Source organism: Homarus americanus, unplaced genomic scaffold (assembly GCF_018991925.1).
Source record: "Homarus americanus isolate GMGI-L3 unplaced genomic scaffold, GMGI_Hamer_2.0 scaffold31037, whole genome shotgun sequence".
NCBI classification, from domain to species: Eukaryota; Metazoa; Arthropoda; class Malacostraca; order Decapoda; family Nephropidae; genus Homarus; species Homarus americanus.
The window spans coordinates 7,767,922-7,786,539 of record NW_024722227.1 but is presented as its reverse complement, the minus strand read 5'-3'; the positions used below and the strand labels follow the sequence as shown (position 1 = coordinate 7,786,539).

Sequence of the window (18,618 nt, the reverse complement as noted above, 5' to 3'; positions counted from 1 at the left end):
CTAAACAAGTGATTTCCAATGAAAATAAATATCAAAATTGAATAAAACACATAAAAAATCATGCGAAAAACCCAGGCTTCATCTCCAGAAGGATTTTGAGACCTAACCTAACCAAGGAAACCTAAGCTAACCTAACTTAAGCTGTGACGTCACGTTTGACACACGCTAGCGTGAATGAAGAACGACCTGTGTACAGGGGTAAGATGAAAAGTAATTTAATTTTTAAGGTAAAAACTCCCCATATCTCGGTTATTATTCATTTTGTGACGGAAATGCCATAGAAGAAATGTCGTCTAATTTGACGAGTTGACCTAAAAAACACATGGAAATAATTGTAGCTAATTATGGTCCGAAACTTAACTAAAACCCTTGACTTATTCGATGAGCAGATCTTTGGGCCACGATTAGGTCCTAACCACTCTGGCCTAAACCAAACGTCCTGCATTCGACTTCTTCTTAGTATCGTACAGGTGATAACAGGGATGGATATATATATATATATATATATATATGTTATCTTTTGTGCAAAATATATGACGTGTATATTCAAAATATTCCTGGTCTTGCAAGGAATCCAGCAATGTCAATTATATTATCCTAACTTTAGTCTGAGGTATTTTATTTTACTAAAAATGTAAATTTGCTGTTTTAATCCAAACATTTCTCTGGTAGGGAGGGAAGGTGGGGGTGGGGGGTAGGGAGGGACCCAGCAAGTGTGGGAAGAGGGGGGAGCCAGAGGTGGGGTATTTTGATTGACAGATAGTGTTTGGGTGAAGTATATTTTTTTTATTTATTGAAGATATTTGTTTTAGCTCATAAAATTCATACAAATTGCCTGGCCAGAATATAATTTACATTGCTGGAATTCTTACAATTTGATGATCATTTTGAATATAAACATCATAGATTTTGCATTAGACATACAAATTTTAGATCTAATGTAAGAATTTTGTTTACTCAGAGCAAATATGTTATCTTTTGTGCAAAATATATGACATGTATATTCAAAATATTCCTGGTCTTGCAAGGAATCCAGCAATGTCAATTATATTATCCTAACTTTAGTTTGAGGTTTTATTTATTACTATACCTTAAAATCTAGTGTTTTCACCCAAACATTTCTCAGAGAGGGAGGAGCCAGCAAGTGTGGGAAGAGGGGGGGGGGGAGTTGAGTCCATTATTTGAATGGACATTAACCTGGCGACTCTATTTCTCTTAAATATTAATTGTGTGTGCGTACCATCATAAAATTAAGATGTTATTTTTACTAGAACATAGGTATTGTGTCGGATAAAGTGGAGTTTGGGAGTCGGCCCAGTCTCTATTTCAGCTAATCCCATATCACTTTTGCCTTTTATGCTTCACTCCACAAGCATCACTAGCACTGACACTAGGCAGTCTTTTCGGGACCATTTTTACAAAGAAACACTAAAGTTTTGAGAATATTACATGGGATGCTAGGTTACGGGTACTGGGTGAGTGCAAACAGAGCGAGATGAGACGCCACGGGTGAGTGGGGTGACTCGTTGCGCTGAGGGAAAAGGCTCGCATGCAAGCTACCCGAGCCACCATCTGCTTACTGCGAATCATCAAAATCGCGAATCGTAAACCCGCAAATTGGAAGGGTCTACTGTATAAAAAATATAAAACAGAAACAGTATTCTGGATATTTGTATTGTAGGTGTGTTCCTTTTAGAAGATTATGGAAACAGAAATCTTAGACCATTAATATAGCTTTCTTTAGTTTAAAATGGAAACCATGTAACAAATCAATTCTGGATCAGAATGATTGCATTGTCCTGGGGATTTTGTGTCAGATTGAGTAAAATGATGCTGTAATTCAGTCATTAAGACCGAGCCTTTTATAGGTTGGGTTTCTTGTATGTTCCCAAATCTACAGTGGATCATAAAGTAATGTTAATTAGATCTTCAAGGATGAATAAGGGAATTCCTGATACAGTTCAGTACAGTTCAGACACTCCCCGTATTACAGAACACTTGGTTGACGGAAATTCGAGGTTACAGAATGTCTCCCATAAATTCCATTATAAAAATTTTTGGGTTGTGCAAGAGTTTGTTATTATGGAAGATAACTAGTACAGCATAACAACACTATTATGTGTAAGGTGGCTGAGTGCATCCCCTTGTGAGACACCATCTGTGATTCAGTACAGGGTACAGTACATATTTACCTTATGGAAGGGTCATTTTCGGTTTACTGAAAATTCAGCTTACAAATAGGATCCAGGAACCATTGAAGAGGTGAGATAAAGTCTGAATAAAGATTTTGGTGGACACTTGTTGACCTAAAGGATGCTTATTGCCATGTGCAGATTCTTAAGGATTTTACGAAATTCTTAGGTACTGTTCGTAGTTTGAAAAAAGCTTATTATGTACTTGTTAAGGGTCCCCTTTTTGGGTTGAAAATTGTTCCAAGAATCTCGACTAAGAATTCAAGCATATGAGAAGGGGTTTCAATACAGTACTTAGGACACCATGAAAATACTGAGTAAGCCAAAGAGGAAATTGTAAAGTTTGCACTTTTTTCCTTTTTATGAGGAATTTGTCTATAGTACAGTATCTGCTTTTTAGCCACCTCCCAGAGATGTCTTAATAGATGGTTGTGACTGATTTTAAACCTGGTATATAACTTTGTCAAATAAGATACATAGTCGAAAAACTAAACAATGTTATGACTTATCACACTTGTCTTAGGTTGATCAATGGTTGCCACAAGTCGGTGAGTGATCTCCGGATTACCTCTACCTGTACTTTCATTAGGCCCAGTGAGTTACTGGTGAAACCCCGTTAGTATTGGGAACATACATTCATAGGTCATTCCTCACTGACTGCTTCCAGAATCAAACCCCCTATACTTTCTCCGTATCAGTAGTGAAATTTGTTCTTAACTGTGTCAGTGTAATTAATTTAGTTCAATATTTTGTTTCAGATGGCTCTTCTACAATATTTACAGCATGGAAAACTCCTCTGGTCAACCAGCAAACATGTTGGAGGTTTAATGTTCACCTGTCGTATGTTGTCATGTCATTCAGCTGTTAAATTGTTGAAAATTAATTTTTCAAATAAAAATTATGTAACATATTTTTCTTTACAAACTTTGAGTAGAGCCTTGACTAGCATAAATTGTCAAGCAATATCAAAAAGTAGATACTCAAGTAAATCAAGAATAGACAATGATGAGAATGAAGATATGGAAGATGATAGTGAAGGAGAAACCACAGAACTTGCTGATATATTTGAGAACAAAGTGGAAATGTCAAGTAGTGAGTGGAAGGATGTAATAGAATTGGTGTCTCAGAAGACCCCTTGGATGAATGCTAAGAGTTGTGATGCTCTTATGATAAGGCGGTGCCAGTCATACCAAAATTATCCTCTTGCAACGTCTTACTTGGACCACATAAAGCGAGAGGGACGAGAGATAAACCTGGCCACCCTCGGGGCATACCTCCAACTCTGTGGGCAAACAGTCGACCAGTGTGGTGAGGAAAGGATACTGCAAGTTTACAAGCAACTAACTAGTCAGGTTAAGGTAAGTTTCTGTACCTGAATACAGTGTACAATATGTGGGTATGGACTAGGACATATGTTTAGTACTTCATTCTTAAATCCATTTTTAATATACCAAACCCGAGACACACTTGGAGTCCAGTCTTTTGTGAGCTGTGGGTGCCAAACAGGATCTACATAGTATAACATATTTAATATAGTGAAAGTCTAAGAACCTGGAGTGTTAGCTGTTATGGATGATGAATATAGTTCTAGCTGCTTTGCCAATTTTGTGCTTAGAACAATAAATCTAATCAAGTGTTGAATTGATAAGTACAGTACAGTACTGTATACCCAATAATTTCACCTGTTCAACAGTAAGCAAGGGAGTATTGTTTAGGGTGGGTCTGAGTGGATTTGCTTGTTGTCTTACTGGACAGAAGAACATGACTTGATGTATCTTAGAGTTTATGATCTTGTAAACCAATTTGGTCTCATCTCCAAGTTGTAAAGAGACTTGCTGAATTTCTGTGCTGAAAGTCGGAACAGCTTTGGTGTCGCTACCTAGTGAGATCAACAAACTTAAGAGGAAATTAGAGCATTTCTAGAAAACCTGTTGACCATTACCCCAAAATATCTGGCTGCAGCTGGATACCTTGCAGTCTGATGGAAAATATTGATACAGTAGATCCTAAATAGAGTGCAGGTGCTCCTCTACTTAGAACATTCGACTTACAAACTTTCAGAGATACAAACATCATAATTGAGGAGGGTTACCTTCCACAGCAAGTGTTTTTTATGGATGAGACTGGATTGCTTTGAAGAAAATTCCTGATAGAACATGCATTACTTAAGAGGAAAAGAGGGAGCCAGGTTTTAAGGCTGTATTGTAGGGTATAGTTGTACTAAATCTCCATTATCTTTTCATTTTTCGCAATATGTTTGGTATCTATTGGAGTAAAGTTGGACTTAGAAACAAGCCTCAGGAACATAACTCGTTCATAAGTTGAGGAGCACCGGTATAATGCGTGAGAATGGGACCAAGAATTGCTGCACAGTATGGAATTGCCTTATACTGTATCAGTATGTATTTGGATAGGAAATATAAGGTACTGGACTGCAAACCCAAAACATACTCCAAAAAATCCCTTTAACCCTTGAACTGCTATTATTGTCTTCAAATGGTATAATGTACTGAAATCGCGCTATCATCATCTTAATTAACCTATACGTGGCTTGCATGTAATAAACCTAGATACAGTACCTCCATCTGGTTACAAATAAGTTAATTTCTGTTTTTTTTTTGTTGGAAAAGCTAGATAATGATGCCTAAAACTATGTGAAATGGTTAGAAAGTGGCCAACTCAAGTCTCATGTTGGCAGACTCATTGGAATTGTTGTGTAGCTCTCCATTACCATGGGAACCAGTCCCAGCATTTTAAATCCAACATTACCACAATCTCTGCATGACCTGGGAGACATATCACTCTGAATTTATTTTAATTACTTTATTTTGTTATTTACACCCCATTTTTTATACTAAACTCGTGATTATATATTACTGGATAGGTAGGTGAATAGAAAAATGGAATTCAATCATAATTTTTTTTAACTTACATGTGGCAATTCTAAATGGAATGCAACATTGAGAGAGGCCTCTGCTCCACAGCAAACACACTGCAGTGAGTTTCAGACATCACTTACATAAAATAACTTTCATTTACATTATTCTACACTAATTTTGCTATTTATTGTAGGTACTCAAATATGTAGATATTATTCACCGAGGCAATTATTAGGAGTCAACACATGAAATTTGCTATCGGGTAAGGCACAAATTTATACAGTACAGTTTTACCACCAATACGCTGTCACACTGCCACCACCACATCATGTTGTGTTGGTACAGTTCCCTAAAATAATGAGAAATTATATATATTTACACTATAGGAAGCGCCCAAATTCACGTAGGTTAGGTTCTCAAAATGGCTGTGAATCGCCAAATCCGCGAATAACACTTGCTGACCAGGGGGGGGGGTACATATTTACTTGTGTACAAAGAAATGTATACCGTATTCCCTTTATGTGTTTGCCCTTAGGACAATTATTTATTTTACCTGTATTGTATAGCTGTGTGTCTGTGTTCACACAAAACACATACAAGTAAATAATAATGGGAAAAATACTCTCACAAATAATCAGAAACAAATTTATTAAAAATTTGACAGTCTACCCACAAGTCCGTGCTTTATTAATAAAGTAATAAAGCACACACATATATACAATACAGGTAAAAGAAATTACTGTCTAGAACGAATGTCTCCCTGTCCCAGCTGCGAAAATGCTGGCAACTTTAAAACTACCCACAGACATTCTTTGGTACATCCAGGGTGTCATCTGCGAATGATAGAGGACAGCGAAATAAAAATCTGCAAATTTGGGGGGGGGGGCTGTATTTATAAAAGTTTTTCCTGTGTTTCAGTACTTGTGAAGGGTGTTGTATTGTTGGAAGCAGGGAATCAGGCACAGAGCTTCACACTGAGTACACTGATAGCAAGCGTCTTTGCTTACTTTGGCGCGGCACACATAATATTTTTGCTGAGAATACTGCTTTGCCCCAGTGGAAGGAATCACAGAGAGGAAGTGTCAAGCAATCATTCACAAAGGGAGTTCACCAGCTGTGCGACGACTTCCATTTCTCTGACAAGGTACTGCATTGGTCTCCAAAAGCTGCCTTTCCACATTCAATGAAATCTCATAGAGTGTAGGTTTTTTACCTGTCTTTACTAGATAAAGAATGTGCGCATTCAGAAGGGACATGTCCAAAAGATGGAAGAAGAGTTTTTTGTACCAATTCATGGTCTTACATGCACAATCTATACTGGAGATCACGCTGTCAGACTTGTCAACCAGACGCTTGTTGGAGGTGTAGTCTGTGACAGTATGGCTTGTGGAGCCTCATCCTGGTCTTGGGGTTGATGTTGCGGGTGATGCAGTGATGCATTTGGTGATGGAGTCATGTGTATGGTGTCAGGGTTATCAACATCACTCACTCTCACTATCCTTGTCGTCATGTGGGTAATCAGGATCATTGACATCATCAGAATCACTCAAATCACTGTCCACTCTTAATGGCTCCTCAGCATCACAAGGAGCATCCTCATCAAAAAGAATAGAGTTTATTTTGGCATCACTGATAGCATTATGACAACACTCTTACAGAGTGGGACAGGCGAAGATACTGGCATGTTGCCAACAAACACGAAGCCTAGTCACATGATTGCCTGTAGGGGTGTATGCCAGACAACTCAAATTGTTTATTTATAGCTCTAGGGCTCATAGAGTTAGCAGGAATTAAAAAAATTTCAAGGATGTTGATATACAGTGGTCCCTCGGTTAAAAAGCACAATTCATTCCAGAAGGTTGCTCGTTAACCAAACCCATTGTTTCAATGGGTTTTTGGGTAATTAGTTTCAGCTCACCGAAAATTGCCTAATGTCAACAAAAAGGTAGTAAAGTACACTTACTTTGAGGTGTGTATGTAGAAGGCTCCTGGATGATGATGCTGATGTGAATTTGAAGTGGGAGGAGGAGGAGGAGAAGGGAGAAGAGAAGGAAGTGGAGGTGGAGGAGAAGCATTTTACTGCTTCTTGGAAGGTGAGTCACCTTCCATGAAAATGTCAGGAACCTCTGGACTGACAGATTCTCCAGCAGGAACATCCTCTCTTCTTCTTGAAGTGGAAAGCTGAGGGCTAGCATCTTGTTCCCACTGCCTTTTAGTGAAGAAACTGTCAATTTTTGTCTGTGGGGCATCTCTCCTCCTCATCATAACTGATGTTTGAAGAAGGAGACCACTGTGTCCTCAACATTACACAAAGCTAGTTCTGATTTTTCCACATCAGGGTGCCTTGAAGCCAGTTTCCTGAACTTCTCCCAGTGGTCAACAACATCTTTCAAATCTGAAGTTGACATATGGTCATCACTTTCCTTTTCCTCCTCACCACTGTCAGCCTCGAACATCTCATCCAGTTGCTGCATATCTTCAGGAGTAAGTTCCTGCTCATGAGACATCACAAGCTCTTCTACATCATCCTCCTCCACTTCAAGGCCCAATGACTGACCAATGGACACAATCTCCTGGTCCAACTCTGCTTCTTCCTGAAATCCCTCAAAATTATGGACTACCGATGGCCACAGTGCTTCCATGAAGAATTGAGGGATCTAGTGAAGACTTCTTGCCATGAGGACACAATGAATTTTACAGCCTCCAGGATGTTAAATTGTGTCTTCCAGAACTGTGCCAGTTGGCACCTTGTGAAGTATTTATTTGTTTATTTATGTCCTTTAGATTGAGTTTTTGTTTTTTTTGCTTATAAAATGTCACAGAAGTGACCTGGGAGAATATAATTTACATTGCTGGAATTCTTATAAGATAGTGATTAATTTGAATGTAAACATGCGATAGTTTGCGCTAGACAAAAATTTTAGTAATCAGTTTATACATTATTTTGATTACATGTACAGTACAGCTTTGCCCTTAGGACAGTGTGTACATGTAAATGAGTTTCAATAAATGAATAAAGTTACATATATTAAAAAAAATATTTGTTGAAAACTTTATGTAAGCAGAGCTTGGATGGTTAAATTTTAAAATGACCAATAATTTTAATATAAAAAATGCAAAAATATTAAAGAACAACCTTCTTGATATTTACTCCACTGGAAACGAACATAAACATAGAACAGATTACTGTATTGACGGACTAGCCGATTAGCTGATGCTCACAACAAAACGTGTTTGTCTTAAGGATTTCGTTAATCGAAGTTTTGTTCATTAACTGAATTGAAGATCCTTATGGGAGGTAATTCGTTAACCGAAATTTTGTTAATCGTACCGCTTGTTAACTGAGGGACCACTGTATCTCCTTCATTGATTCCTTTCACCCACTTAAATACTTCTATCATATCTCCCTGCACTCTTCGTCTTTCTAGGGAATGCAAGTTTAGTTTCTTTAACCTATCTTGATATGGAAGGTTTCTAAGTCCCGGAATCATTTTCGTCATTCTTCGCTGCACCGACTCCAGTGAATTGATATCCATTGTATAATAAGGGCACCAGAACTGAACCGCATAATCGAGGTGCGGCCTGACTAGCGCAAGATATAGTTGCAATAAGACCTCTGCACTCTTATTACTTACACTTCTAGATATAAAACCTAATACATGTACGTACTGTACTGTATTCTGTTTGCCTTATTTCGAACATTAACGCACTGTTTTCTAAGCTGTTGGTCCGGGCTTGCAAGTACCCCTAAGTCTCTTTCACATGTCGACTTCTCTAGGTTGATGTTGTTAAGGCGTGCACACTACCAGGCATTCATTTGGCAGCAAGCTGACATGTAGTATCCCATGCTGTTCCCTCTTGAGACGATGGGTGTGGAGATTAGATAATGGCTCACTTGTCCCTGTTCTCAAGTCCTTGCCTTTAGTGGCAGTCTCCTGCATGGAGCTCATCAGCTGCAAATGCATCAAACAGTGCACAAGTGTTCATTGTAAATGTAAGAAGTCAAAGCAGGTGTGTCCTGCTGCATGTAACTGCAGCACAGCTGATGAAATCTGCAGGAACATTTGAAAGACAGTGAAATTCTGTTCTAATAGTGATGCTATTTTTCTTTAGCCTGATTTAATTAATTTCTTTGTTCACTTTCATTATTATTCTATACTGCCTTAGTTTCATTCTCATTTCACATTGCTTTTTTTATGTCAGCATTTTGTAGATTAATGTATGAAAATAGTGAAAAATAACTCCACAGAATGTAATTTAAGTGTTACGAATACTGTCTCCGCATGATTCAATTTCGAGAGTTTAAAATCAGTATATGCTCCAAATTTTCAAATAACACAAAGAAGAGTTTATTCTAAAGGTATAACTGTTGAGAGTGTGTGAAAACTGTCAATAAAAGCCTCGTATTGTCTCTGCCGACCTGTGTCAAAATTTCCCTTTCTGCACGGTAGTCATTTTCAGTACAGTACAGTATATAACTGTAACTCCAAAACAGTGCAATATTTAGCAAACAGGGAGGTACTTATGTTTGGGAAGATATTAGAAGCATAATGTATTCACCACAAAAATTGTGACCAAGTCCCAGGTTGCTGATTTGACTTTCTGCCTCAATTACACACAGTTGCAGGGTCTCAATTGTTTCTCTTATTTTGACAACACAACATACACACAGTACGCCCGGATAATTTGCGAATTTTTATTTCGCGGTCCTCTATTATTCGCGGATGGCATCCTGTATGTACCCAAGAATGTCTGTGGGTAGTTTTAAAGTTGCCAGCATTTAGGGGGCTGGGACAGGGAGCCATTCATTCTAGAGACAGTAATTTCCTTTACCTGTATTGTATATATGTGTGGGTGTGTGTGTAGACACATAAAAATAAATAATAATGGCAAAATCCTCTTACAAATAATCAGAAACAAATGTATACAGTATTAAAAATGTTAAGTACATCTACTCCATGCTTTATTGATAACAATGCATGGAGTAGACTTTTGGGCAGACTCAACATTATTAATATACAGGTTGACAACCCTTTATCCGGAAAACCGAAAAGCTCTGAAAACCGAATTTTTTTTGTGGGGCTTTTTTTTTTTTTTTAAACAGGGATTATCCCACACAGGCATAAATCACTGACCCACATTGGGGCCTGGGGGGCAAAAATTTAATAGTAATAATAATAATTATAATAATAATTATTCATAGTGCGTAAATTAAATTTTTAATAAAAAATACACCAAAATAAAATAATAATGCTAACAATAATAATAATAATAATAATAATAATAATAATAATAATAATAATAATAAAGAAATACAAGAATGAAAAAAGATAAAAAGTGAGAAACACGACCTAGACCTATGAATTATTATTATTACGTACAGGTATTATTATTATTATAATTATTATTATTATTATATTTTTGCCCCCCAGGCCCCAATGTGGGTCAGTGACTTGTTCCCGGGTGGGCTAATACACACACACACACAAAAAAAAACTAACCATTCTGAAAACCGAAAAATTCCGAAATCCGAAATGCCTCTGGCCCCAAGGATTTTGGATAAGGGATTGTCAACCTGTACTGTACATTTGTCTCTGATTACTGTACAGTATTTATGAGAGGATTTTGCCATTATTATTTATTTGTATGTGTTTTGTGTGTGTCTACACACACACACACACACACATTATAATCTGTGTGGCATACCATCCGCCTCGATCACCCACCAGAGACACTCTTATCAATCATCTCATCACCACCTCAGACCACCTCAGAGTTAGGTACCCATGTGCCAAGTTAGTATTATGTGGGGATTTAAATGAAATTGACACCACTGATATCCAGGACCAGCTATCACTATCACAAGTTGTGACCTTCCCCACACACGGTCAAAACACCCTTGACCTTATCTTAACTGACTTAGCGGACCAGTACCAACCTCCTCAACCACTGCCTCCTATCGGGTGTAGCACACACTTATCAGTGCTCTGGTCCCCTGCTGCCACTCCCACTCAGGTACAGAAACCCTACATCAAGACCTACAGGCCGATTACTGACTCTGCAGTACGCCTCTTTGGGCAGTGGATAGTTCACTATCCCTGGACTGAAGTACTCAGCGTGGATGACGTGGAAACCAAATGGATAAATTATACCAACACCACCACCGCAGCTCACCACCACTTCTTCCCCGAGAAGTCCGTCAGATCTCACCCAGCTGACTTGCCCTGGATCACACCTCGGATCAAAAGACTAATGCAACAGAAAGACAGAGCCTTTCATCTCAATGACCACATCCGCTACAGGTCACTTCGCAACAGAGTCATCCGTGAAATACGCACTGCAAAGAAGTCCCACTACCCAACCAAATTACAACACCTGAAGCAGACCAACATCAGTCAATGGTATGGTAAGCTTAAAGAACTCTGTGGACTAAACAATGTGACACACCCCCTCCCCTTCCTTAGCCATCTCACTAATGTTGACGCAGCTGAGCAAACAAATAACCATTTCGCTACTATATGCCAGACGCTCCCACGGCTTGACACAACCACTCTCCCTGCTTACCTACCAGCCCCCCTGCCCACTGACTTAGTAGAAGAATTTGACGTAGCAAAACGCCTGGACAAACTAAAATTAAAACGCTCTACCACCCCCATTGACTTACCAATGAAACTATTCAAGGAGTTCTCCCCGGAGCTTGCTAAACCCCTCTGCTCCATCATCAATGCTTCTCTCAGTCAAGCCAGATGCCCAGCTGACTGGAAGACCTCTTATGTATCACCAGTGCCCAAGTCAACCAGCCCACAATCCTTAAATCAGCTACGACCTATTGCAATCACCCCAATACCCAGCCTAATCTGTGAAAGTTTTGTGTTTGACTGGGCTTATGCTGATATTGCAGGAGTCGTAGACCCTCAGCAATTTGGCAACATGAAAACTTCCTCCACCACTCACTGTCTTGTCAGCTTTCTCGATTACATATACCGCCATCTCGAGAAACGAAAAACGTCTGTAGCTGTCGCCTTCATTGATTTCACTAAAGCGTTCGACCTAGTCGACCACAATATAATCATAAACAAAGCTATTGACCTCGGGCTTCGGAGAAGTCTCATACCATGGCTTACAGACTTCCTCAGTGACCGACGCCAAGCTGTACGCTTCCGAGGGGCTGTCTCCACCTTTCAGTCACTCACCTGTGGCGTCCCCCAAGGCACCAAGATGGGACCACTCTGCTTCCTTATGCTCATCAATGATGCCCTAAGAGAAACCCCTGCTCGCTGGAAATATGTCGACGACTCCACCATTGGGATCAGCGTCAACAATTCTGCTCCCAACTATACCGCCCTTCAGGATTTATTGAACAGTCTCCAAAACTGGGCCACCAACAACCATGTCACCATCAACCATACCAAGACCATGGTTATGCACATCAACCTCTCCTCCGACATTGTCCCACCTCCTTCCATTACCCTAGGTCCGAACACACTCCAGGTTGTAGATTCCACGAAGCTCCTCGGCGTCACCATAGACAACAAACTAAATTGGAAACCACACGTCAGTGAAGTTGTCAAATCCTCCAGTTTCCGTCTCCACCTCCTCCGCCGACTCAAGTCCCTCGGAGTTCCCGCACACGAGCTCCTCAGTGTATACACAACATTCATACTTCCCAAGCTCACCTATGCCTCCCCCACCTGGTCTTCCTCCCTAAATGCCACACAACGTAAACACCTAGAAAAAGTGCAAAAGAGGGCATGCAAGATTATTCTCTCCCCTTCCTACTCCACATATCAAGAAGCGCTCAACACACTGACCCTTTCGACTCTCACTGACCATCACCACGGCCTCATCTGCAAATTTGGTAAGAAGCTTCTACACCATCCCCGACACCGGCCCCTACTACCACCTGAGATCCCCTGTCCGAGAATTGCTGTTCGACACCACAACCGCATCCAGCCCATACGTGCACGAACTGATCGCTATAAGAACAGCCCAGTCCCAACCATTGTAAAAATTATCAATAACATGTAATAAATCAGTGTATTCACTCCCAGTAAACACTGCTCCCTACACTGTCACTATGTTGAAATGAACTGTAGTTTGAGCTGATCCCCATCTAAGTTACTATATGTCTTATTTGTGTCACTTATGTCACTTGTATATTATTTGTAATTCGTAACCCATTCCCCAAATATGTAACTGTATATTTTCAGCCTTCTGGCTGCCAAGCTCTTTCAATAAACCGTTAATTATTATTATTATTATTATTATTATTATACTGTACAGTCAACCCTAGCTTTACGCGGTCCCACATTCCGCGTTTCCACGTTTACGTGGTTTACGTGGTACCCTGCCGACCGGAATGCTCACATTCCGCGGTGCGTGTACCCCTTTACGCGGGTGAAGTATGATTTTTTTATTTAGCTCATAAAATTCATACAAATTATCCGGCCAGAATATAATTTACACTGCTGTAATTCTTACAATTTGATGATCATTTTGAATATAAACATCATAGATTTTGCATTAGACATACAAATTTTACATCTAATGTTTACTCGGAGTAAATATGTTATCTTTTGTGCAAAATATATGACATTTACATTCAAAATATTCCTGGTCTTACAAGGAATCCAGCAATGTCAATTATATTATCCTAACTTTAGTTTGAGGTATTATTTATTACTACAGTTGTACCCCACTTAACGCGGTCAATAGAACCCAGAGGTTCCCGCGCTAAGTGAAATCCGCGTTAAGTGAACAACAGAACATATGGGATTAATTCCAATAGAACCCAGCCCGACCCCCAAACTCCACTTTTTGACGACAAATAACTATGTTGTAGTAAAAATTCTATCTTAACTTTATGGTGGCATGAAAAACAAGTAATATAGAAGAGGTTAGGTTAGGAAAGATAAAGGTTAACATAGGAAAAATAAAGAATAGGTTAAAAAACGAAAATTTTTAAGGAACACTCACGGTAGTAGAAGAGATGGGTCGGCATACGGGGATGGAGGCTGGTTCCGAGGCAGAGGGCAGATTACTGCAGGTGAATCACCATTACTAGGTGAATCACCATTACTAGGTGAATCAATATCACTGTCACTTACAGTTGTCATGGCTTCCCTGACAAATCCCTCAAAATCAACTTCACTCTCACTATCACTGGCTTGGACTGGCTGTGGTGGGTTGCGGGCGAAGAACTCGGTTATGCTTTTCTGACGGCTGGTGTTGATGTTGTCGTGATACACCTTGATGTACGGCTCCATAGCCTGCACCAGTCGGGTATGGAAGACGTCATGGCGTTCATCGTCATTGTCGCGGGAAACGATGGACTTAATTTTTTCTGTAAACTCTATGAGACACTTAATATCACTATGACTTAAACTAGGTTCTTCGGAGAATGACGCACCTTCTTCCTCCTCTTCACTGGCGGGTTCTTCTTCCAACATCTCGTCGGCAGTCACTTCAGGATCTCTGATCACCTCCATGATGTCTTCGTTGGTGGTCTCGGAGAAGCCTTCAGCTGTAATACTGAGCGCAGCTTCTCTGGCAAGGTCCACTGCTACTGCAACAGTCTGAACCTGACCAGTCACAGGTTCACTCCTCCTCTCACCTGGTATGCCATGCAACACATGTCTCCATGCGTGACGAATCGTAGCAATAGTCAGCAGATCCCATGCCTCCACCAAGAAGTCTACAGCTTGTTTAACGTTAAACTTCTTCCAAAATTGTTTGACGAGAAGTTCTTGAGTCGCCGCCTCTTGTTCCTTGTCCTCGTCGCTTTTGCTCTCGCTGTCGGTGTCACCCAGCTTACGCAACTCATCCTTGGTGTTGGTAGAGTCGTTCAGGAGCTTGAACTTCTTTGCAGAGTACGCAGCTTTCACATTGCAGATCAACTCCTGGTCCATAGGCTGGATTAATGACGTAGTGTTGGGAGGAAGGAAGACCACTTTTACGTTGGGGTGACGATCCATAAGTAGGGGCGAGTGTCCTGGTGCGTTGTCAAGGAGCAACAAAATATTGAATGAAACATTCTGTTGCTCGCAGAATTTCTGCACGTCAGGAACAAAACAGTTGTCAAACCAGAAGAGGGACAGAGAAGAGGACATCCACGCCTTACGTGCGGTTAGCCAGTGGACATTAAGCTTGTTCATGTCCATATTCTTGTAGGCGTGCGGCTTGCGGGCTTTGTGAATCACCGATAACTTTGGTTTACAGGTACCGGAGGCATTGGTGGTAAACAGGACGGTGATGCGTTCCTTCTGCATCTTCCGGCCCCTTACCTTGCTCGCAGACTGGACAACGAAGGTCTTGGAAGGTAACTTTTTCCAGAAAAGACCAGATTCGTCCATGTTAAACACCTGGTCGTCACTGTACTGTCCTTCCTCCATAATCTCACGTAAAAACGGAGGAAAATCTCTAGCCGCCGCACGGTCAGCACTCGCTTCCTCACCACCAATGTTGATGTTGCTGACCTTGTTCCTCTTCTTAAACCTATGCAGCCAACCAGAGGAAGCATTGAAGGGTTTGGGCTCTGCAATTCCCAGTTTACGTGTCACTGCTGCGTATAGCTCACGTGCGTACTCCTGCACTGAGCGCGTGTCCACCGCCATGTTGCGTCGCGCCTGACGCACCAAATAACTCACCAGCAAAGTTTCCACTTTTGCCAGCACCCTGTTCTGGCAATACCTGATAGATGAAGCACCTGCAGACTTTGTGATTTTCATGTGGTCTTTGATCTTGGCTGCATCCTTCTTGATTGTACGAATCGTAGATTCGTTGACGCCATGCTGGCGCGCGAGATCAACTTGGCGTCTTCCTTTCTCCAAATCTTGAACAATTTGGTACTTCACCTCGTAGCTTAATGAACGTCGTGTCTTCTTTGGTTTAGTGCCGCTGGGTCCAGGTGAGGAAAGGTCTCTCTCTGGGGGCGGTGGTGGTCCGGCGGAAGCCATTTTACGGAACAATGGATGCGCGTTAACCCGGGGTGGCCTTGAGGGATGAAACTGCCGCGGCTAGGTCAAGCGTCGTCTCTCCTCCCTCCCTCCCTCCCCGGGGTAGTCACGTCATAATACTTTAAGCCAATTACAGCTAGCAGCAGAGGGGGGTAGGGCTGCATGGCCAATCACAGTCCGAGACGTCATATGACGTCAGTGATAACGCAACAAAGACACACACTGCGCAACCTTACCGCGCCGCTTGCCCAAGCGGAGGGAGGAGGAGGGAGAGGCAGGCAGGCAGGCGGGCGGGCGGGTGGCGCGTGGCGCGTGGGCAAAATCTAAAAATAGCATCTGAGCCGGACACTCACCGCGTATATGTAGAAAAAATCCGCATTAAGTGAAAGTTCAGCTTTGGCAAGGCACCGCGTATATGCGAAAACGCGTTAAGTGAAACCGCGTTAGGCGGGGTAAAACTGTATACCTTAAAATCTAGTGGTTTTTCCCCAAAAATTTCTCAGAGAGGGAAGAGCCAGCGAGTGTAGTGTGAGAAGAGGGGGAGGGAGTTGAGTCCATTATTTGAATGGACATTAACTTGGCGACTGTATTTCTCTATTTCTCTTAAGTATTAATTGTGTGCATGTACCATCATAAAATTAAGATGTTATTTTTACTAGAACATAGGTATTGTGTCGGAAAAAGTGGAGTTTGGGGGTCAGCCGGTCTCTATTTCATTTAATCCCATATGTTATGTTGTTCACTTTACGCGTTTCTCACTTTCCGCGGTACCCTGTGGGTTGAATTTACCGCGTAAAGTGAGGGTTCACTGTATATACAATACAGGTAAAAGAAATAATTGTCCTAAGGGCAAACACATAAAGGGAATACAGTATACATTTCTGTGCGCATTTCTGGTAAGCAAATGTTATTCGCAGATTTGGCGATTCGCGGCCATTTTGAGAACCTAACCCCTGCGAATTTGAAGGGCATGTTGTATATCATTTCTCACTCTTGATTTCTTTTAATTTTTATATTTATTTATGGCTTTTTATTATTATTTTCCTTTGTTATAATTATTAATTTTTATTAATTTTATTATTATTATTATTATTATAAATATCATTATTATTATTATCAATATCATTATTTTATTATATTTTTGCCCCCCAGGCCTTGATGTGGGTTATCATAAAATGACCTATGCCCATAAAAAAAAAAAAAAATTAATGCATTCCCAGTACAGTACACTAATTAGAAATGAAATAGGGTTTCTTCTTCAGAATTAAAATCATGTTATTTTAAACACAGGTGATGGACTCCAAATTGAGCAAAAGTGCTATCCTGGGATTAACATCAACAAAGGAGTGGAGGCAGTCATTTACACACCTCCCCATAATCAGGAGAATGTCACAGGTGTGTCATCTTACATACAGCGCCATTATTGCTGCTGCATTCAGGAATGGTGACTACGACACTGGGTGGGAATACATGGAGACCATGTGGAAGGAGGGAAAGGTTGGTGGTGTGTCTTAGCATGTACTGTAGCAATTTTCCTGCACTCATAATGCTTTATTCATTTGCTATGTAAAGGAAAATCTTATACAGGAGAGGAGCAACTTCTCTTAACTTACAACTTAGTGTCAATTTGGAATGGCTCATATAATTTTGTACCAAAGCTAGTTAGGTGTAATCTGGGTAACCCTGTTTGCTTTACTTATCCTCTTCATAATTTGTCAGTTTTCTAACCATTTGAGCTGTTGATCATTTCACTGTTATGTACTGTTAGCAAGTACTAGGCATGCATGGGTTCTTGAATATACCTAAACACACTCCAGTATTTGTCAATTTGGGACTAAAAGGAGCTCACACTTGGTGTCACATTATTTTCTGACAGGTTATTCCAAGAGTTAACAACTTTAACACCAAAGAAGTTGTCCTTCTGGAAGCTCCAGATACTCTACATCATATTTATTCGACTGAGTAATTTCCTTTGAGGAACTTAAAACCTGTATTAAGTCACCCCTTGTTCTTCTGTAGTATAAACAAGGCAATTGTAGCGTTCTAGTCTCTCTTTGTAAGGTGGCTCAAGTTTATCTTAAGATTAACCTGCTCCCTGCAGCAATCATCACTCTATAGAGATGGAGTAAGTAGCAAGTCTGTTTAGTCATGTACAGTACCTCTCACTACATGACTTGTGCCTTAACAGTTTCAGTCACAAAGCATGCCATCGTACCTTTCTCTCGCCGTGGCTGCTGAATGAGGACTTCATATATTTTTATATTTGGCACTTTATTACCTTGGAGAGTTGCATCCCTGCCTTGTAAGCTAAGAGGGTGCTTGAAAGTGCTTCATAAAATCCACTGTTCCCATTCTGTAAAAGTAGGATGGCAATAGAAAGGATATCCAGATGTAAAACTTGCTTCATATTTGCCTGGTGGCAAATGGGACACCATGCCATGAGGTAATTGCCTCCATGCAAGCAGTAATGATGATGACTGGGTTGTTGGGCTGGTTCTTTGCTGTCCTGGGTGTTGACTATGAGTTAAGAGGAGATTTCATCCCACCTTCTCTCTCTCTTTTAATTCTTATATACAGTAGTTTTTTTTAAGT

At 40.5% G+C, this 18,618-nt stretch overlaps 1 protein-coding gene across 6 annotated transcripts in view; it reads left to right on the top strand.

Annotated features, from left to right (window-relative positions):
* LOC121862357 (mitochondrial ribonuclease P catalytic subunit-like) overlaps positions 1-18,618 on the top strand; it is a 58,288-nt gene that overhangs the window by 1,663 nt on the left and 38,007 nt on the right. For 5 of the 6 annotated variants that reach the window (XM_042360592.1, XM_042360588.1, XM_042360589.1 and 2 more), the window contains exons 2-3: positions 2,951-3,550; positions 17,317-17,523. In XM_042360592.1, the coding sequence (XP_042216526.1) occupies positions 2,951-3,550; positions 17,317-17,523 (807 nt within the window). The remainder of the gene's footprint in view (positions 1-2,950; positions 3,551-17,316; positions 17,524-18,618) is intronic. The other variant, XM_042360593.1, reaches the window with a different exon arrangement.